The 22,596-nt window shown below is 48.1% G+C and overlaps 1 protein-coding gene across 1 annotated transcript in view; it reads left to right on the top strand.

Moving 5' to 3' along the window:
• The first annotated feature begins 6,874 nt into the window (after positions 1 to 6,874).
• p3h2 (prolyl 3-hydroxylase 2) overlaps positions 6,875 to 22,596 on the top strand; it is a 145,119-nt gene continuing 129,397 nt past the window's right edge. Inside the window, exon 1 of the mRNA XM_067994842.1 lies at positions 6,875 to 7,356. Within this exon, the coding sequence (XP_067850943.1) occupies positions 6,949 to 7,356 (408 nt within the window). The 5' untranslated portion in view covers positions 6,875 to 6,948. The remainder of the gene's footprint in view (positions 7,357 to 22,596) is intronic.

The raw sequence follows: 22,596 nt of genomic DNA, 5'->3' as shown, positions 1-22,596 counted from the left end.
AAGAAAATGAGGCCGGGCTCCCTCTGCTGGTCACTAGCCTCCTGGCAGAAAGAGGACGTGTGACAGGGTCGGCTCACCAGACATGCTCTCCATGGTCGAATAGCTTGCTGACTCTAGATTCACACGGGCACTTGGGCAAGGCGCTGGAGACCGATGGAGATCTATTTAACTGTACTTGAGCCAAGAGTCAAGCAGAGGGAAACCTCAACCAGCACCGCCCAGAACAGATTAACTGATCATTTACAGTTTGTGGGGCCTTGCTGTGCACAAATTGGCTCATAGAGAAACAGTAATGATGAACTGGCTCTAACATGTTTTGGGATGTGCTGAGGATGTGACAGGTGATATATAAATCCACGTTCTTTATTTGGACAGACTTGACCGCTGAGTAGAAAATATCTGGAGCTGTGGCCTTTTGCCAAACACAAATCCGACAGTAGGCAGGTCTGGGCTGGTGTGAGGGTAGGTGGGCGGGACCGTTGTCTGAATGCCAGTATTTGCTTTTTAAAAAATTCAGTCTCAGGATGTGGGCGTCGCTGGCATTTATTGCCCGTCCCTAGTTGTCCTGAGAAGGCGGGGGTGGGCCTTCTTCTTGAACCACTGGTAGCAGTTTGGTACAACTGAATGACTTGCTCGGCCACTTCAGAGGGCAGTTAAGAGTCAACCACGTTGGTGTGGGACTGGAGTCACCTATAGGCCCAGACTGGGCAAGGACGGTTTCCTTGGTGAAACAGTAGGATTTTTACAATAATCCAACAGTTTCAAGGTCACTTTTACTGATACCGGCTTTTGAAAAACTAAATTCTAAAACTGCCACAGTGGGATTTGAACTCATATTCTCCAGATTATTAGTCCAGTAACATAACCACTATACCCCTTACATAGAGTCATGTACAATGTACAGCACAGAAACAGGCCATTCGGCCCAACTGGTCTATCCCGGTGTTTATTCTCCACACAAACCTCCTCCCTCCCTACTTCATCTCACCCTATCACCATATCCTTCTATTCCTTTCTCCCCCATGTGTTTATCGAGCTTCCCCTTAACTGTATCTACACTATTTGCCTCAACTACTCCTTGTGTTGGCGAGTTCCACATTCTCACCACTCTCAGGGTAAAGAAGTTTCTCCTGAATTTCCTGTTGGATTTATTAGTTGTTGATGATGGAAACTAATTAAACAACGAGGCCTAGAAATTCGAGCGCGCCCAAAACCGGGCACAAAGAGAACGATCCCTGCGCCTTAATGGATAAGCCCGAGGTGCACGTAATATTGGGCCTCGGGCCTCATTATCATTGAGCCGGTGAGCTGCAAACACCTAACGGACATCCCCCAGTAGCTTGCCGGCGTACAGGGCACGACGATCAGGCCAATGCAACGCCAACAATGGTCTTCAGGTAATTGGTTAAAGGGGACTGGGACGGGAGGGGATCGGGAAGGGGGGAGATTGAGAAGGGGGAGATCAGGAAGGGGGGCGATCGGGAAGGGGGGAGATCGGGAAGAGGGCAACCCGGAGGGCAGGTGGGTGATCGGGAGTGGAAACATAGAAACATAGAAAATAGGAGCAGGATTAGGCCATTCGGCCCTTCGAGCCTGCTCCGCCATTCAATATGATCATGGCTGATCCTCTATCTCAATACCATATTCCTGCTCTCTCCCCATTCCCCTTGATGCCTTTTGTGTCTAGAAATCTATCGAGCTTCTTCTTAAATATATTCAGTGACTTGGCCTCCACAGCCTTCTGTGGTAGAGAATTCCACAGGTTCACCACCCTCTGAGTGAAGAAATTTCTCCTTATCTCAGTCCTAAATGTCCTACCCCATATCCTGAGGCTATGACCCCTTGTTCTGGACCCCCCATCCAGGGGAAACATCTTCCCTGCATCCAGTCTGTCTCGCCCTGTCAGAATTTTATATGTTTCAATGAGATCCCCTCTCATTCTTCTAAACTTGAGTGAATACAGGCCGAGTCGACCCAATCTCTCCTCATACAACAGTCCTGCCATCCCAGGAATCAGTCTGGTGAACCTTCTCTGCACTCCCTCTATGGCAAGTATATCCTTTCTTAGGTAAGGAGACCAAAACTGCACACAATACTCCAGGTGTGGTCTCACCAAGGCTCTGTATAACTGCAGTAAGACATCCTTGCTCCTATACTCAAATCCTCTTGCAATGAAGGCCAACATACCATTTGCCTTCCTAACTGCTTGCTGCACCTGCACGTTTACTTTCAGTGACTGGTGTACAAGGACACCCAGGTCCCTTTGTACATCAACATTTCCCAATCTATCACCATTTAAATAATATCTGCCTTTCTGTTTTTCCTTCCGAAGTGGATAACTTCACATTTATCCACATTATACTGCATCTGCCATGTATTTGCCCACTCACTCAACTTGTCTAATTCGTCTTGAAGCCTCTTTGCATCCTCCTCACAACTCACGATCCCACCTAGTTTTGTGTCGTCAACAAACTTGGAAATATTGGGCTCCATTTTAGCACCCGCTATCGGGTGCGTTCCTGGCGGGGGGGCTCCGAAAATCAGGGAATCCCGGAGCGGGCCGGGAGCCCGGCTCCAACCCGCCCACTTCCAGGTTCCCCACAGATGCGCTGACGTGCGCGCGCAGCCCCCGCATGTGGGACTCCCGCAGGCAATTAAAGCCAGCGGGGGGCCACTTGAGATTATTTATTCTGCTATTTCAGGTCATTAACAGACCTGATTAAGGGAATATTTCAGGAGGGGTGGGATTTTAGAAACAACTGGGACTGTTTCCCGGACTGGGGGAAACACTCCCAGTTGAAATGGACGTGTTGCATCCATCAGCCTGTGGCAGCTGCAAAGGTCCATTTGACAGGTGGGGTGGGGGAGACCCTCACTCATTGCAGGAGGCCACTCTGTCACTTGGGACAAAGTTTGGCCTCCACCACCCTCCTCCTGACAATCAAATTCACCAACTTGCACACTTACCCCAGGGTCCAGAGACATGTACCTACCTTGCGGACCCCCTCAGATGTACATCTTCCTGATGGGGGCCGCCGTAGCTGCAGTCATGACCTCCTCGGAGGGCGAACAGCATCACCAGCCTCGCCGGCCACGCTGTCCACCTCTGACACGTGGAGCTCCACAACACAGTGCTGTGACACATCCACCTGCACAGCAGGAGGGAGGGCAACCGCAGAGAGAGATGCATCGCAGGGGGCACTACCCTCGCCACTGGGTCCACAGACCGAGGCTCAGCTTCCTGGACCTCTCTGAGCAGCAGTGCACACGGAGGCTCAGAGTCACTCGACATGTAGTCGTGGACATCTGCAGCCTCCTTCATGCCGAGCTGCTCCTGGCTGGCCCGAGCACCATCTTCTTACCTGTCGCTGTCAAAGTCACCACTGCCCTCAACAACTTCTCCTTCGCATCCTTCCAGGGTGCCACCGGGGACATGGCCGACGTCTCTCAGTCGTCTGCACAAAAGAGCCCTGCAAATACACCTGCACCTACTCTGCAGCGACACAATGGGTGGCATCAGTGGTGGGTCTTCATGGTGATCCTCAGGAAAGGGCATTATTGCACAAACCAGACAAGATTTGCAAAGACATGGCAGTAGTGGTGCCAATATAATATGTAATGTGAGTTGCTCAGAAATTAAATATAAGTAAAAACCATGACAAACCCTCAAACACCCTTGTGCATCCCCTTCATGCTCACGACACGTTTGCCTTACGCTGCCTACTGCACATATGTGATGCATGCCCTGTGGCTGCAGCACAGGTAGTGGCAGGTTGAGTGAGGCTGACCGTGAAAGAGATGCACGAGAGGGTGAGTATGGGATAGAGCCATGAGATTGTATGAGGATTGGGTTGCATGGTAGTGGCGGGATGAGTACTGGCGAGGTGAGTAAGTGCAGGTAAGATGAGGATGAGGTTTGAGTGGGTGTGAGGGGTGATGTGACAGAGTAGTGTTGGCGGTGCCGAAGGAGATGTGGGGTGGGGGCAGTGATGTGGCAGACAGAGTGCAGGGGAAAGACTACGTGTACTCACTGTGGCTGACCTACTGAGGTCATTGCAGCGCCTCCTGCACTGTATGCAGGTGGGCGATATGTTGGTGGTGCTGGTGACCCCCTCTGCCACCTCGAGCCAGGCCTTCCTGGTGGCGGAGGCAGGCCGCTTCCTCCCGCCCGCTGGGGGGAAGATCTCTGTCCTCCCCCTCCTCCTCACCCCATCTAATGATACCTGGGGTGAGGCATCATTAACCTGTGAGCAGCCTTCCCCCTGGGCTGCTTCATGCTGTATTTTTTCCTATTTGTTGCAGCATCAGTCAGTGGAGGACTGCCCCTTTAAATAGAGCTCCTCCAGCTAACAGACCTTACTGCGCATGCGCAGCCCGCCCGCCGCGCAGATCAGCAGCGGGGAACCCGGAGGAGCAGGTAAGTGGATCCAATTAGGCTGCGATCGCGCACGTGGCAGACTGATTTCGCTGGGCGCGTTACCCACGCGCCCAATTGACCCCCCGCCGCGAACCCGCCGCCCTGGCAATATCGAGCCCATTACATTTAGTTCCCTCATCCAAATCATTGATATATATTGTGAATAGCTGGGGCCCAAGCACTGATCCCTGCGGTACCCCACTAGTCACTGCCTGCCACCCCGAAAAAGACCCGTTTATTCCCACTCTCTGTTTCCTGTCTGTTAACCAATTTTCAATCTATGCCAGTATATTACCACCAATCCCATGTGCTTTAATTTTGCACACTAACCTCTTATGTGGGACTTTATCAAAAGCCACCTGAAAATCCAAATAAACCACATCCACTGGTTCTCCCTTATCTATTCTACTAGTTACATCCTCAAAAAACTCCAGGACGTTTGTCAAACACGATTTCCCTTTCATAAATCCATGTTGATTTTGTCCAATCCCGCTGATATTTTCTAAGTGTCCTGTTATCACATCCTTTATAATTGACTCTAGCATTTTCCCCACTACTGATGTTAGGCTAACTGGTCTGTAGTTCCCTGTTTTCTCTCTCCCTTTTTTAAATAGTGGGGTTACATTTGCCACCCTCCAATCTGCAGGAACTGCTCCATAATCTATAGAATTTTGGAAGATGACGACTAATGCATCCACTATTTCCATGGCTACCTCATTTAGTGGAGGGTAGAAGTGGCCAGGAAGGATGGGTGGTGGTCGGCATTGATGGAGGAGGACCGAGGCCCGAATCAGAGGGGGGTAGCAGTGGGGGGGGGGGAGTTGAGGTCACAATGAGGGGGGTTGGAGGGGGGGAGCAGAGGGGGGGGGTTGAGGTCACAATGAGGGGGGTTGGAGGGGGGGAGCAGAGGGGGGGGGTTGAGGTCACGATGGGGGAGTTGGAGGGGGGGAGCAGTCGGGGGGGGGGTTGAGGTCACGATGGGGGAGTTGGAGGGGGGGAGCAGTGGGGGTGGGGTTGAGGTCACGATGGGGAGGGGTTGGAGGGGGGGAGCAGTGGGGGTGGGGTTGAGGTCACGATGGGGAGGGGTTGGAGGGGGGGAGCAGTGGGGGGTGGGGTTGAGGTCACGATGGGGGGGGGTTGGAGGGGGGGAGCAGTGGGGGGGGGGCGTTGAGGTCACGATGGGGGGGGGTTGGAGGGGGGGAGCAGTGGGGGGGGGGCGTTGAGGTCACGATGGGGGGGGGTTGGAGGGGGGGAGCAGTGGGGGGGGGGGCGTTGAGGTCACGATGGGGGGGGGGTTGGAGGGGGGGAGCAGTGGCCGACCACAGTCCATGTGTTTTGAATATGATTCAGGCGTTGTCCCTGGACGCCTTTTTTTTTGCCTACACCAATATGGCGGACAACGCACATTGAGCTGATAATGAGCGCGCGCTTCCTGCCGCCATATTGAAGGCTTGGGAGGCTGCTCAGCAACAAATTTCTAGGCCCTAAAGTCTCCTCTCCATCAGAGACTGGAAAAAATAGATGTCAATTTAAAAAGATTGCTTGGTGCCTGATTACTTTAAAAACATTCTAGATAGTTTCCCCCCAAAAACCCTGATGTAATTTTCACTCTGACCCCGATGGTCTCCTCCAGCTGAACAAGCTGCCCCATCCTGGGCTATTCCTCACTCCCCACTCCACCTGCTGCCCCATCCTGGGCTATTCCTCACTCCCCACTCCACCTGCTGCCCCATCCTGGGCTATTCCTCACTCCCCACTCCACCTGCTGCCCCATCCTGGGCTATTCCTCATTCCCCACTCCACCTGCTGCCCCATCCTGGGCTATTCCTCACTCCCCACTCCACCTGTAGCCCCATCCTGGGCTATTCCTCACTCCCCACTCTACGTGCTGCCCCATCCTGGGCTATTCCTCACTCCCCACTCCACGTGCTGCCCCATCCTGGGCTATTCCTCATTCCCCTCTCCACCTGCTGCCCCATCCTGGGCTATTCCTCATTCCCCACTCCACGTGCTGCCCCATCCTGGGCTATTCCTCATTCCCCACTCCACGTGCTGCCCCATCCTGGGCTATTCCTCATTCCCCTCTCCACCTGCTGCACCATCTGTGGCCGTTTGTTCAAACCCCGCACTCTCCCTCTGGAACTTATTCCTCTGTTAAAACTCATTCTTTGCTTTCAAAAGCCTCTTAAAAATTTCAAATTGGCCGTAGACCCCCACCCACCCCCCCAGATTATTTTTCCTTTCTCCCCTCTATTCTGCCCAGCTGTTCTTCAGTGTTTTAGAAATTGATCTATATTATAACGTGAAATTCCCAGTCAGCGACACATTGCAAGGATTCCTGGCTGTGAGCTCCCAACAATCACCATCTGGAAGTGATTAGTTGGACTGAGTTGCATCCATTTCTCAGGATTTGTTTGGTTCGGGCTGAGTGGTGTATTTAACAAGCTGCACAGAGCTAGGAGCAGCTTGTAGTAAGTGTGTGAGTGTGTATAGGGAAGGGCAGAGCGTGAGTGAGTGGGGGAAAGCAAGCAATGATTGGGATGCTAGCAGCTACTCTATCTCTCTGCTTCTGCCTGTCCCTGGAGAGTCAGGAAGTGCTGAAGCCCTTTGACCTCCTGTATGAGGAAGGGATCCAGGCGTATTACAGAAATGACTGGAAAGGAGTTGTTCAGTATATGGAAGAGGCCACTCACAGTTACACACAGCAGAGGAGCGTTAAGATCCAGTGTAGGCTCCAGTGCGAAGAGCAGCATAAGTTCCAGCAATCAGCTGAGCCCAGTCTAGACTTCTTTGCAGTGGTCCTGAGAAGGGCCCATTGTATTCAGGACTGCGAGTCACAGAGAATGGGTCCAGCGTCCATGTACAGGGTCAGTGATGAGGTCACGCACGAGTTCCAGAGGCGGATCGTCTATAACTACCTACAGTTGGCATATTACAAGGTAACAGGTCTCGCTTTGGGCTGTTCGAACTGTGGATGGTGAACTGTGCAGGGGTTCAGGAGGGACGAGGACGCAGTGTGAAACTTTCCTGCTTGTGTTGGTCTCTCCAGAATTAGAGGTTTGCAAATTGGATGAAGTTTTAAGTCCTATATTTAAGCCTTGGTTTATATTATCTCTCTGAGCTTTCTCCATATGTCTATATTTAAAACAGTTTTATTTTTCTGTTTCTACTTTTAGCTTGTTTGCAATTATAGAAAGATAAGATTGTACAGGAGTGAGCTAGACTGTTGGAATCAGTCTGGGTGAAGAGTCCCTTAGACTCCTCCTCACTCACTTGTCCCCTTTGGTCTCTGGGCTCGCAATAACTGAGCTCTCTCTTGAATTCACCAACCCGGTGTCTTGTCACCGTCCCACTCCCTTCCCCAAACCCCTGGCAATCTGTTCAACAAACACCAAATGGGGTACAGTACCCCAAGTCAGAGTGGACCAATACCCTATACTAGTTCACTGTTACCCTGGGGATTGGGCACAGTGCCCCAGGAGGGGGGGGGTCTGATACCCTATACTAGTTCACTGTTACCCCAGGGATTGGGCACAGTGCCCCAGGAGGGGGGATCTGATACCCTATACTAGCTCACTGTTACCCCAGGGATTGGGCACAGTGCCCCAGGAGGGGGGATCTGATACCCTATACTAGTTCACTGTTACCCCAGGGATTGGGCACAGTGCCCCAGGAGGGGGGGGTCTGATACCCTATACTAGTTCACTGTTACTCGGGTAGTATGGATGCTCGGCTCCAGGTCCCAGTGCTGGTTTTGGCACCAGTGCAGTGTTTTCCTGTGCGGATGGACCAGGATTAGATGGGATGCACGGCACTATCTGACACCTGTGTCGGAATGGTCGTACACCTGATTCTGGACCAAATGGTCGCATTCTCGGACCACATCGTGATCACAACTTGCATTTATACAGCGCCTCCTAATGTAGTAAAACATCCCAAGGCACTTCACAGGGGCGTTACCCAGGAAAACTTGACACCGAGCCACGTAAGGAGATATTAGGACAGGTGACCAAAAGCTTGGTCAGAGGTAGGTTTTAAGGAGCGTCTTAAAGGAGGAGAGAGAGGCGGAGAGGTTTAGGGAGGGAATTCCAGAGCTTGAGGCCTAAACAGCTGAAGGCACGGCCGCCAATGGTGGGGCGAAGGGAATGGGGAATGGATAAGAGGCCAGAATTGGAGGAGTGCAGAGATCTTGGAGGATTATAGGGCTGGAGGAGGTTAGAGAGATAGGGAGGGGCGAGGACATGGAGTGATTGGAACAGGAGGATAAGAATTTTAAAATCGAGGCATTCCCGAACTGGGATTCAGTGTAGGTCAGCGAGCACAGGGGTGATGGGTGAACAGGACTTGGTCCGAGATAGGATACGGGCAGCCCATAAACCCCCCCCCCCCCCCCCAATATAGGACTAACCCTCCCTCATGGCCTGGTATAAAGATGAACGACCACGGAAGGAGTGGTCAGTCTCGGCCTGTCAGACTGTTAATCAGGCTGTGTATCTAATACACTCGCCCCTGTCCAGTATTCAAACACCCTGCAATTTAAAACCAGCCACTGGCCGTTCTGGTGTAGTCTGCAGGATGGTGATCTGGTGCTGAGGTTCCATTGATGTGAACTGGCCCACAGAAAGGTCCCAGTTCTCCTCTGGAACATAGGAACATGAGGCCATTCAGCCCCTTGAGCCTCAGGAAAGGGCATGAGGCCATTCAGCCCCTTGAGCCTGTTCCGCCATTCAGTGAGATCATGGCTGACCTGTGACCCTTCAACCTTCTAAACTCAAGGGAATACAAACTAAGTTTATGCAACCTTGCCTCTGAACTTAACCCATTAAGCCCTGATATCATGCTGGTGAATCTGCATTATATCTCCATCAATGCCAAGATAATCCTTCCTGACGTTTGATGCCCAAAATTGAACAAAATACTCCAGACGGAGTGTGACCAACGCTCTGGATGTCCCAAAACCTGTTTGCAGCAGCGTGCATTTCTTTTTATGATTGTGACATATTGAAAAGTGCTCTTTTTTAAAAAAAAAAGCCCTTGCCAGTTTGGGGAAATAAATCCGATCACGTCCGTGTGCTCGGACGCCGGCTCGGACGCCGGCTCGGACGCCGGCTCGGACGCCGGCTCGGACGCCGGCTCGGACGCCGGCTCGGACGCCGGCTCGGTCGCCGGCTCGGACGCCGGCTCGGTCACCTCTCCGACACCAGGGCTGCTGGATTGCGCCCTTTTCAAATCTTTATTTTTTTTTTAAACCCACTGGTCAATGACCCTTTTTCTTGCCTCCTTTCCGCAGCGGGATGATGTGCAGAGATCAAAATGAAGCCCCACTCTCTCTCTTGGGACCTTTTTTTTCCCCTCTTGTGGTGATTGAGGGGGAGGCTGTCCTGTCAGAAGAGCCGCTCTTCACTCTGTCTCCAATGTCCGCACCGATCAGGCCTGAGAACATAACTGACCTGCTCACTGGTGGACTGGGATTCACTGGTTGGGAACTGCAATATGAGGGAAGTGGGTCTTGCAGTGTGGGTCGGCCCACCGATAGACAACCTCTATAACGTGAAAAATAACTCTGCTCGGACAAGAAAATGGGTTAATTTTCGGGGTTGAGCCGGAGTTGAGGGTTAGAATCTAAAGTCCAAAGGCTCTGCGCACTGGGACCAGATCTGGTCACCAAAATAAGAGCTTCAAGCACTGGAGGTGGTGCAGGGAAGGGCCACAAGGCTGATCTCCAGTGTCAGGGCTCTGAGTTATGAGAAGAGACAGGAGAGACTTGGGCGTTTCCTCCTGGAAAGGAGATGCCTGGAGTAATTTTATAAGATAAAGGGTATAGAAAAATTAAACTCGGAATGTTACTTTAAATTAACCTGTGGGTGGATGGGTTGCAGGCACAGGTTCCAACTGGTGAAAGGTAATTTTAGGATTAGTATCAGGAAATTCTTCACATCAGGATGAACAACACATGGAATAAAGTTCAAAATAGAGAGGAGGTGAAAACCTTTGAATCATTTAAGAAACGATGACATGCTGCAACGAGGGGGAAGGGTTTTAGGGTCTGTCTGGATGGATGAAATAAGCTGAGGTGAACGGCCTTCCCAATCCGTAACTACTTGCGGAAAGTGACATTTGTCGGCCCAGAGGGCTGTACGTGGGACCAAAATCCCTTGTATTAAATCCAGAGCTTCAGGGAGAAAGGAATCATTTGCCTCTTTAAATGCTGAGTATAGAAGAGTAGCTCAGTGCTTGGGTTTGATGGAGGGGAGAATGACTTAACAACTCTCTCTTGTGTTAAGTATCACCCAAGACAAAGCTGGAGTTTAATGAGTGGGAATTGGCTGCCTGTTTCGTTCTCCTCGCTGCGTGTTTGAGTGGCACTGACTCGCCTCGTCTCTGCTGTTTTTCCAAGATGAACTCCTCTCCCAAGGATTAAGGAATCATCGGAGATCGATTTTCCTGGTGTTAACCGTTCAAAGATGTGATGTTGTCCAGTTTCTTCCCCCTGTACCGAGTTCCACATCTGTGGAACGTTGTAGCTTTTAATTCCTGGAAATCCATTCCTCGTTGTAGAGGTTGGGGTTCCGAGTGATTCCTGCCTGGATATTCTGTTCCTGTTTATCACTGAGAATTGAACCAGAGTTTAATCAGGTGTCGGCCGTAGCAAGCAAGCACCCACCCCTCTGAGTCAGACAGTTCTGGGTTCAAGCCCCCACTCCAGAGACTTGAGCGCAAAATCTAAGCTGACACTCCAGAGGTGCTGTCTTTCAAATGAGACACTAAACCGAGGCCCTGTCTGCCCCCTCGGGTGGATGTAAAAGATCCCACGGCCACTATTGCGCAGAAGAGCAGGGGCGTTCTCCCCGGTGTCCTGGCCAATATTTATCCCTCAACTAACATCACTAAATACAGATTATCTGGTCATTATCTCATTGCTATTTGTGGGATCTTGCTGTGCACAATTTGGCTGCTGCGTTCACAACAGGAAGCTAGGAAAAGGTGGAGGGGTAGCTCTGTTAATTAAGGATGACATGAGTATAATAGAGAGAAAAAACACCTTAGTTCTAAAGACCAAGATGTAGAATCAGTTTGGATAGAGATAAGAAATAGTAAAGGCAAGAAGTCACTTGTGGGAGTAGTTTATAGGCCCTCTAACAGTAACCACACTGTAGGACAGGGTTTACAGGAAGAAATAATGGGGGCTTGTGAGAAAGGAACAGAGATAATCATGGGTGATTTTAATCTGCATATAGATTGGACGAATCTGATTGGCAAAGGTAGCCTGGAAGATGAGTTCATGGAGTGCTTTCGGCACAGTTTCTTAGAGCAGCACGGTCTAGAGCCGACCAGAGAGCAGGCTATTCTAGATCTGGTAATGTGTAATGAGACAGGATTAATTAATGACCTCATTGTAAAGCAGCCTGTAGGTAGCAGTGATCATAATATGATTGAATTTCGCATTCAGTTTGAGGGAGAGAAGAGTAAGTCTAAGACTAATGTTTTAAACTTAAATAAGGGCAATTATGAGGGCATGAAGACAGAGCTGGCTAAAGTGAACTGGGAAATTAGGTTAGGGGATAGGTCAGTAGAGATGCAGTGGCAGACATTTAATGAGATATTTCATTACACACAGCGAAGATACATTCCAGTGAGAAAGAAAGACTCCAGGGGAAGGACGTACCGTCCGTGGCCAACTAAGGAAGTTAAAGATAGTATCAAATTGAAAGAAAAAGCATACAATTCCACGAAGATTAGTGACAGGTCAGAAGATTGGACAGAATATAAAAAACAGCAAAGAATGACTAAAAGAATAATAAGGAGGGAGAAATTAGAGTCCGAGAGAAAGCTAGCTAGAAATATAAAAACAGATAGTAAGAGTTTCTACAGGTATTTAAAAAGGAAAAGAGTAAGTAAAGTGAGCATTGGTCCTCCAGAGAGAGAGTCTGGGGAATTAATAATGGAGAATAAGGAAATGGCGGATGAATTGAACAGATATTTTGCGTCCGTCTTCACTGTAGAGGATACAAATAACATGCCAGAAATAATTGTGAATCAAGAGGTGAAAGGGAGGGAGGAACTTAAAACATTTACAATCACCAGGGAAAGGGTTCTGAAAAAAATATTCGAACTAAAAGCTGACAAGTCCCCAGGTCCTGATGGACTTCATCCCAGGGTCTTAAAAGAAGTGGCTGCGGAGATAGTAGATGCATTGGTATTAATTTTCTAAAATTCCCTAGATACTGGAAGGGTCCCAACAGATTGGAAAATAGCGAATGTAACTTCTCTATTCAAGAAAGGAGGGAGACAGAAAGCAGGAAACTACAGGCCAGTTAGCTTAACATCTGTCATAGGGAAAATGCTAGAATCTATTATTAAGGAGGTTACAGCAGGGCACTTAGAAAATCTCAATGCAATCAGGCAGAGTCAGCACGGCTTTGTGAAAGGGAAATTGTGTTTGACTAATTTATTAGAGTTCTTTGAGGAAGTAACAAGTAACATGGATAAAGGGGATCCTGTGGATGTGGTGTACTTGGATTTCCAGAAGGCTTTTGACAAGGTGCCGCATCAAAGGTGACTACACAAAATAAGAGCTCATGGTGTAGGGGGTAACATATTAGCATGGATAAAGGATTGGTTAGCGAACAGGAAACAGAGAGTAGGCATAAATGGGTCATTTTCAGGTTGGCAAGATGTAACGAGTGGAGTGCCACAGGGATCAGTGCTTGGGCCTCAACTATTTACAATCTATATCAATGACTTGGATGAAGGGACCGAATGTATGGTTGCTAAATTTGTTGATGACACAAAGGTAGGTGGGAAAGTAAGTTGTGAAGAGGACAGAAGGAGTCTGCAAAGGGATATAGATAGGTTAAGCGAGTGGGTGAAAATTTGGCAGATGGAATATAATGTGGGAAAATGTGAACTTGTCCACTTTGGCAGGAGGAATAGAAAAGCAGTATATTTAAATAGAGAGGTTGCAGAACTCTGAGGTACAGAGGGATCTGGGTGTCCTAGTACATGAATCATAAACAGTATGCAGGTACAGCAAGTGATTAGGAAGGCAAATGGAATGTTGTCATTTATTGCAAGGGGAATGGAATATAAAAGTAGAGATGTTTTACTACAGTTGTACAGGGCATTGGTGAGACCACATCTAGAATACTGTGTGCAGTTTTGGTCTCCTTATTTAAGAAAGAACATAATTGCTTTGGAGGCGGTTCAGAGAAGGATCACTCGACTGATTCCTGGGATGAGGGGGTTATCTTATGAGGAAAGGTTGGACAAGTTGGGCCTGTATACATTGGAGTTTAGAAGAATGAGAGGTGATCTTATTGAAACATATAAGATCCTGAGGGGACTGGAAGGGGTAGATGCTGAGGGGATGTTTCCCCTTGTGGGAGAGACTAGAACTCGGGGCCACAGTTTAAAAATAAGGGGTCTCCCATTTAAGACGGAGATGAGGAGAATTTTTTTTTCTGAGGGTCGTGAGTCTGTGGAACTCCCTTCCCCAGAGAGCGGTGGAGGCAGGGTCATTGAATATTTTTAAGGCTGAGTTGGATAGATTCCTGATTAACAAGGGAGTCAAAGGTTATAGTAGGTAGATGGGAAAGTAGGGTTAAGGTCACAATCAGATCAGCCATGATCTTATCAAATGGCAGAGCAGGCTTGAGGGGCCGAATGGCCTACTCCTGCTCTTAATTTGTATGTTTCCTACATTACAACAGTGACTACACTTCAAAAGTACTTCATTGGCTGTAAAGCATTTTGGGATCTCCTGAGGTCGTGTTCTATAAATGCAAGTTCTTTGTTTTTAGAGTTACAGACACTTCAGTGGATTGGCTGCCATTCCATGTCGCACGGCCCAAGCCCTCTCCTTCAGAACTCTAACCACGATGGTAGTGTTTGGTGTTTTTTGGATATTGACTTTAAAAGTGTCTCGTTTTACAGAAATTTCTAGAAGAGAGCCACTGACCTCCATTCCCTAAACCCGAGATACACCCCCCGCAACATGTGAAGCACAGAGTGCTCAATGATAAATTTACCCTGATCATCAATGGGGGAGGGGAGAGGGCCAGGAGGGTAATTAACTTCGACCTCATTTCCCCCCCCCCCCCCATCCACTTTGACTTCAGCCAATTTTGTATATCAGAACTTGTCCAAAATTTGCTCAGCTTTCAAATTCCTGGTTACGGTCACGTTTCTGGTTTGAGTCTGACGCAAATCGGCGTTGGAGGGGCGTAACCATGGCCAGGCTCGAAGCCTAAGGTCTCTGGCCCCCCAACCCCTCACCTCAATTTTCGACTCTAGTGGGGCCGTCTGGACTTTGACCCTTCGCCCTTAGCTCGGCTCCTGCTGATTTGTTCAGAGTGGAACAGGGTGGTCACCAGTTCCATCCCCGGTCAGTGCCGTTAACGGATCTCTGCTGGGATTTTCCAACTGGCCTCGGTGTTCCTGGCTGGAGTGAGAGAGAAATCAGCTCAGGTTCCTGTTCCTGGTCAGTCTCCAGTGACTCCTGCTGGAAAGTGAGTGTCGGTTTAGGACATAAGGAGCTGAACCCCCCGCACGGCTCGGAGTGGAACGGGAGCTGAACCCCCGCACGGCTCAGAGCTTTCGGGAGAGGAGGGGAGGAAATTGGAGAAGTCACTTTTCCCCTCTTAAGTTGCAGAAATGTGAGGTTAAATGTTTTCCTGCCGATCGGAGCCTCTGATATCGCTCACGTATCTGGTGCTGAGAAATTGACCTGCGGCCACACAGCAGCATGATCAGCCCTGGCCCATTCATCTGTCCCGTTCAAGCAGTGGACTTGTGTAAATATTAATCCCAACAATCACTTGCTAATGTTCCAATGAGAACTGTGGTGAGGCAACCCCTCTGTCACTTCACATTGGACCCTTTTCATCAGCAAACACAGACTTTCATTCCATCAGTCTGGGCTGGATTTGAACCCAGGTCCTGGTATGAGGGGACCAGGTGTATGACCTGCTAACCAATACCCTCTGCCACAGCCCACAACACAAGCCAGTAATCTGCCGACCGTTTTCAGGTAGTTTCCGTGGTGAAACGGCAAAAAACAAGGAACCGATGGCGCAGGGAACTGCCGACCATGAAAAGGTGGAACCATTAACCCTCCGAGTCCCAGACAAGACTACAACGTCCCCACTGGAGGTCGAGGTGGGGCAGTGTCTCACTCACCTCATTTGACAAGCTGCCTCCAATGAGACGACCTGACTTTACCTTAACTTACTGTGAAAGGGCCCAGTGTCTTTTTTAAGAGGATTTGGTCAAACTTTCTGTGTTTCCCAAACCATCTGAGGCAGTCATGCCAAATGAATGATTGTGTGGGTGTGAACTTCTGCACGTAGCCATCCAGCTGTTCAGTCCCCAGGGAGGGAAGCACTGGATGCTTGTGACTGAGTGTGTGTTGTATATTTGTCGATTGTTTGTTTGGTGGGGGTCCAAGTATATTTAGGTCTGGTGTGTGTTTTCAAACTCATTAACCCTCCCAGTGCCAATTAAAATGGAAATTTGAGTCCATTGGATAAGACTTTTTTTAGATTCTGGTTTCTTCCCAAGGCACGTGATTTGTAAGCCCAGTGAGTGGGTGTTGTGTAGAACATTGGCCGCAGATCGCTCGGCACTCCATGGACTATGTCTGGTACAGGTTGAACAGTCCATTACTGGCTATTAATATCCTTCAGTCTTTATTGTTGACTTTCGTGATCAGACAAGTCCTTCAATGGGAGGGTTAATGTACCAGAGGGAGGGACTTGGATGGGAGTTGATGGTTTATCTCTTGTTTAGATTTTCAGTGATGATGTTCCTGGGATTCACAATTTTTTTTAAAAAAAAGAATTGCTTTCCTCTTATTTATCTGGAATAAGAGGATAATTGAGAAATTCTGCTGGGGAGGGGAGAGAATACACACAGACAGAAACAGAAACTTAGCGCCAAAAACGACAATTCCTCCCCTCATTGTGCTGAATTCAGGCCCCTTTCCGACACAGATTTCACAATTTCCCATTTTCTTGCTCTCCCGCTAGAACCTTCTACATTCTTCTCTCAGACGTCGTTCAAGGATTTGTTTTGAATCCTGTAATTGATTCAGCATCCACCACTTGTGGCAAAATATTCCACATTCCAAAAACTGTGTGAAAAAGTTGCTTCTAATCTGTCCTTTATGTATATCCGGTGCTTATCTTGAGATTGTATCCTCTTCTCTCTGACTAATCTGCCAATGAAAATAATCTGTGTTGATCATCCCTGTTCCTTTTATCATTTTGAACAATCCTGTGTGAATCTTTCTTTCTGCACAGTTATATTACGGCCTCCGATTTTCCTGCAATGGTGAGATCAGGAACAGTTGGAGGCCATTCAGCCCCTCGAGCCTCTTCTGCCATTCAATCAGATCATGGCTGATCTGTACCTCAACCCCATTTACCTGACTTTGCTTCATAACCCTTGATACCCCTTACGCAACATAAATCTATCAATCCCAGTCTTGAAAGCACCAATTGGCCCCCAAAACCTTTTGGGGGGGGGAAAGATGCAAAGCTCCCTGCCCAACTGCTAAAGCTGCTTATAAATTCTCTGTAGGCATCATAAATATGTTTGAAGGAACACAGATCTTTGAAGGTGGCACGACCAGTTGATCAGGCTGTTCCTATAATAAAAAAGCACATGGCTTTATAAATAGAGGCATAGAGTACAAAAGCAAGGGAGTTATACTAAACCTTTATAAAACACTGGTTAGGCCTCAGCTGGAGGATTGTGTCCAATTCTGGGCACCGCACTTTAGGAAGGATGTCAAGGCCTTAAAGAGGGTGCAGAGGAGATTTACTAGAATGGTTCCAGGGATGAGGGACCGTGGAGAGACTGAAGAAGTTGGGAACGTTCTCCTTAGAGCAGAGAAGGATAAAGGGAGATTAATTGAGGTGTTCAAAATTATGAAGGCTTTTGATAGAGTAAATAAGGAGAAACTGTTTCCAGTGGCAGGAGGGTCGGTAACCAGAGGACACCGATTTAAGGTAATTGACAAAAGAACCAGAGGGGGGATGAGGAAAACTTTTTATGCAGCGAGTTGTTCTGATCTGGAATGCACTGCCTGATAGGATGGAGGGAGCAGATTCAATAGTAACTTTCAAAAGGGAATTGGATAAATAATTAAAGGGGAAATAATTGGCAGGGCTATGGGGAAAGAGCAGGGGAGTGGGGACTGATTGGATAGCTCTTTCAAAGAGCTGGCACAGGCATGATGGGCTGATTGGCCTCCTGTGTTGTAAGATTCTATGGTACTGAGTATCAAAGCCTAGATTATCTAAACTTAATGACGTCGACTGTGAACCTCCCACCCCCCCTCTCCCCACCTCATTCACCCCGATGGGCAATGCATGCTCGTGTACTGGTCTGTCATTGGCTGCATCAGTAAGCTCTACAAATTTTTTAGTCTTGATTTCAATGTTTTGCAAAATATAAAAATGTCCGTGCCCGAGGATTCGGGTGAAGGACCAAAGGTCGTGAAGAGTTTGCCAAATACCATTTAGGAGTCGGAAGGGACGTTGGGCAGAACTTTCTTACTCTAAGGGGAAACTAGTTTTGGAACGAGTTACCAGGGAGGAGTATTGAAATGGGCAAATGGGATCAGGAGACAGCAGGGTTCCTGGTGAGAGTGGCCTGTGGGACATGGCGAGTGCAGTTGATTGAACAAGAAGGGTCAGGCTCGTTGGGTCGAATATTCCCTTTTCCCTGAAGCTTTTAAAAATCCCTGCATGATGCTGGACAGCAAAGTTCCCTTCCCTGGGGCTGGACAGAGCTCTACCCCCTCGGTGTATGAACAGTGATTCTGTTCTGTGAGGTGGGATTGATTTGTCGTCTGTCCTGTGGTTTTGCACGTCCCTGACTGAATTCACGCCCTCCCTATCCTGAACAGTCGGACTCTATCTGCATAAGTCCGGACCTAACGTTTACGGTGATGTTTCTGTGTTTTTCCTCTGCCCCTCCCAGAGTCTGTGGTGAGCTCAGTCTGTACCACGGCCCTGTTCCGACTGGTGCTATTTGCGAACATCGGGACAGAATAACAAACATCATTTTATGAGCCTTATTTTATCTTCCTGAACTGCTTGTTCTCTGTTTCGTTCACACTGTTACTGCCGAGCATGAGGTCAGATTTATTAGCCTTGGCTCAGTGGGTAGCGTGCTCTCCTCTGACTCAGAAGGTTGTGGGTTCAAGTCCCACTCCAGAGCACAAAATCCAGGCTGACATTTCAGTGTAGTACTGAGGGAGTGCCGCGCTGTCAGAGGTGCCGTCCTCCAGTTGAGATGTTAAGCTGAGGCCCTGTCTGGCAGAAGGATTGATGACGAAACAGGTTGGTTTCTGTGAGCCAACGATTAGCCTTTTTAGTGGCTTTGGCTACTTCTGAGCAATCTTTCCACTCTGGTCTCTGTCATCTGTGTTGCTTGTAGTTCCAGAAAGTGATCTGACTCGGCAGCTTCTCTCTGTGTTTGTCAAATGTCAGCACTGGGGGATTGAACATTTCTGTTTCTAGAAATCTACCATCGGCATCAAACACTCCCAGGGCAGGTACAGCACGGGTTAGATACAGAGTAAAGCTCCCTCTACACTGTCCCATCAAACACTCCCAGGGCAGATACAGCACGGGTTAGATACAGAGTAAAGCTCCCTCTACACTGTCCCATCAAACACTCCCAGGGCAGGTACAGCACAGGTTCAAAAAAAAAATTCAAATTTTTTTTGTTTAATATCCATCTTTGTAAATCTATTTATGGAAGCTCAGAATTTGATGTTTAAGTGACTATGTGGCCATTAATACATGACTAAATGTGCTTCGTTGTGCTGTGAACGTCAGGGTGTGTGAGCAGCCCTCGCTGGGCATTTACGCTCAGCCTCCCTACCTTGAGCAGGAGTTGAGTGGGAATCCTGTTTATGGCATGGGAAAGCCCAAGGTAGTTCCTGGCCTTATCTGCTGTCTCTCCATTTCATTGAAACACCTCAGAGGACCTCCTTCACACATTGAATTATTTTGGGAATGCAGTTATAGTAATGGAGCCAAGTGTTCCTGCCTCTTTCCATGTCAGTTTTGCATAATGAAGCCTTGTCCTGTCTCTACTTTTTTTAATTGAAGTCTTTGACTAGCCTTGCTGATTCACTGTCCCTTGCCAATGAGATTCTGGAACAAGCCAGATCACTGGTTTGGGAGCCTGGAGATGAGTTTTACCCTCCTTTTCCCCAAAACCCCTTCCAACCTGGGTTCCTGACAGTATTGTGATGTTTCAGCTGTTCTCTTCTAAAATCAGGACAGCAAGCTCTGTCGATCTGAAAGACCACTATGCCTCATCAGTTAAATGTCTTTGAAAAAATGCCCAACTTCTAAAACCCTAGAGGGCTCCCAAGTGCCTGGAATCCTCACTCTGGCATCCTCCAGAGATTACAAGAGTGTCTTGAATGTGAAGTACTTCGATTGGGAGTTCATCCAAGTAACTGCTGGAAGCCAGGAATATTCCCACTGCTCTGCCAGGATGGGATTTTCTGCCTGATTTGTAAGTGGGCAGGGGTTGTAAATTCAGCTTATACCAGCGGAGAACTCATTTGGATTGGCCGGACGCTCTCTGGTTCTGGTTGCTGTTTTTAAAGGGACCGTCCCTGCCTGACATGGAGCATTGTTTTGACCTATTCTCACCCTCAACTCAAGAAGGTGTTGACTCCTGCTTGGAGTCCACGTACCCCAGCCACGTTCTAGTGTGTTGCAGAAAGTAATCCGAAAGGCTCCTGGGGTGGGGGATGGAATACAAAGGAGAGGAAGTGATGCTTCAGTTGCACAGAGCCTTGGTCAGACCCTGTCTGGAGACTGTGCTCAGTTTTGGGCACCTCAGGAAGGATATATTGGCCTTGGAGGGGAGGGGGGGGCGGGAAACAGCGCAGATTCACCAGAATGTTACTGGGGATTAGAGGGTTAAATTATGAGGATGGGTTGTATAAATTGGCTTGTATTTCCTTGAGTTTAGAAGATTAAAGGGTGATCTAATCGAGGTATTTAAATGGATTTGATAGAGAGAAACTATTTCCTCTGGTGGGGGAATTCAGAACAAGGGGGAATAATCTTACAATTAGAGCTCGGCCGTTTAGGAGTGAAATCAGGAAGCACGTTTTCGGAGTAGTCGAAATCTGAAATTCTCTTCCCCCAAAAGACTGTGGGTTGCTAGGACAAGGGTATTGTGGGACATGGAGCAAAGGAGAGTAAATGGAGTTGAGGCACTGATCAGACATGATCTAATTGAATGGCGGAACAGGCTCGAGGGGCTGAATGGCCTCCTCCTGTTCCTACATGTTGTAACCCCCATGTGTGGACACTGACTGTTGACATTCAATCCGCACCCATGAGGACGGCCTCAACCGGGATCTTGGGTTCATGTCACGCTACACGTTACCCCACCAGCGAACAAATGTTATCTGTTTTTAATATAACGGGTCAGTTGCTGTCTTTTCTATGTTTCTACCTCTCTATCTCTGTTTTTTTTTTGTTTGTTTTTTTTTGGTGATTTGTATATTCGGAGACCTTGCAGGTAACACCTGTCTGTCTGCACACTGATTGCCTTGGCAACGGGCAGTTGAAAAAACTGTCTGTAATCACCAAGCATTGTTCTGTGAATTATAAATGCGACTTCATTTCGAGGATTTCATTTTCACATCGTTCACCTGACGAAGGAGGAAGCCTCCGAAAGCTTGTGAATTTAAAATAAAATTGCTGGACTATAACTTGGTGTTGTAAAATTGTTTACAACATTCAATCATGGGGAGGAAATTCAGCCTGGTTTTATTTGCCCTTTGCATGTTTACAGTAACTGGATAGTGATCAGGGACCGTAACCCTGGCTGATATTTATATTTCCCTTTTTGTAAACCCAGAGACAGCTTAACTATAACAGAAAGTGACTAACTTGGCACAGAGCAGGGACTGAATCTGGACCATTCCTGGTCTGTATTGCACATTATAGTGTGTTAAACCACAAGACCATCGGGGAGGCTGAATGGCTGAAACGAAACAATGTGAAGGGCTCGGGATAGGGCGGGGGAGTGGGACTAGCTGGATTGCTTGTACATAGAGCCAGCACGGACTCGATGGGCCGAATGACGTCCTCCCGTTCTGTAACCTCTATGATTCTATGAGGCCCTCATTTGGAGGCCTTCTCAGATTTCCTTTCCTCATCTAAGGTTGCGGGCTACAGATTTGAGATGTAAAGGGTTGTACTTTGTCGAACTGCTATGATCTGTTACTGAATAATCGTCTAACGGCCTGTTTACAGTCAAAGGGGACCAAATGGTGGACTGTTGGCTTCCTTGCGGTGAATCCGAGGCTCTCACTGCTATCATGGCAATAGCAAATCAGACCTTCAAATACCTGTCACACTACTGGGAGTGTACGATAGATCCCCAAACAGTCGGAGGGAGATAGAAGAGCAAATATATAGGCAAATTTCTGAGAAGTGTAAAAACAGTAGGGTAGTAATAGTAGGGGATTTTAACTACCTGAATATTAACTGGGACACAAACAGTATAAAGGATATAGAGGGTGCAAAATTCCTAAATTGCATTCAGGAGAACTTTTTTAGCCAGTAAATAGCAAGCCCAACAAGAGAGGGGGCAGTTCTGGATTTAGTTTTAGGAAATGAGGCAGGGCAGGTGGAAGGAGTATCAGTGGGAGAGCATTTTGGTGGTAGTGATCATAATTCAGTTGGATTTAGCATAGTTATGGAAAAGGACAAAGATAGAACAGGAGTTAAAGTTCCCAATTGGGGAAAGGCCAATTTTACTAAGCTGAGAAGTGATTTAGCAAAAGTGGACTGGAAACAGCTACTTGAAGGTAAATCAGTGTCAGAGCAGTGGGAGGCATTCAAGGGGAAGATTCAAGGGGTTCAGAGTAAACATGTTCCCACAAAGAAAAAGGGTGGGGCTGCCAAATCTAGAGCCCCCTGGATGACAAGGAGCATAGAGGGTAAGATAAGGCAGGAAAGGAAAGCTTATGTCAGACACCGAGAGCTCAATACTACAGAAAGCCTAGAGGAGCATAAAAAGTGCAGGGGTGAAATTAAAAAGGAAATTAGGAAAGCAGAGAGGGCATGAAAAAATACTGGCAAGTAAAATCAAGGAAAACCCAAAGATATTTTATAAATACATTAAGA

Source organism: Heptranchias perlo, chromosome 13, assembly GCF_035084215.1.
Source record: "Heptranchias perlo isolate sHepPer1 chromosome 13, sHepPer1.hap1, whole genome shotgun sequence".
Lineage (NCBI taxonomy): Eukaryota > Metazoa > Chordata > Chondrichthyes > Hexanchiformes > Hexanchidae > Heptranchias > Heptranchias perlo.
Note: the sequence above shows the minus strand (reverse complement) of the source record. Positions and strands in the feature narration are given on the sequence as shown.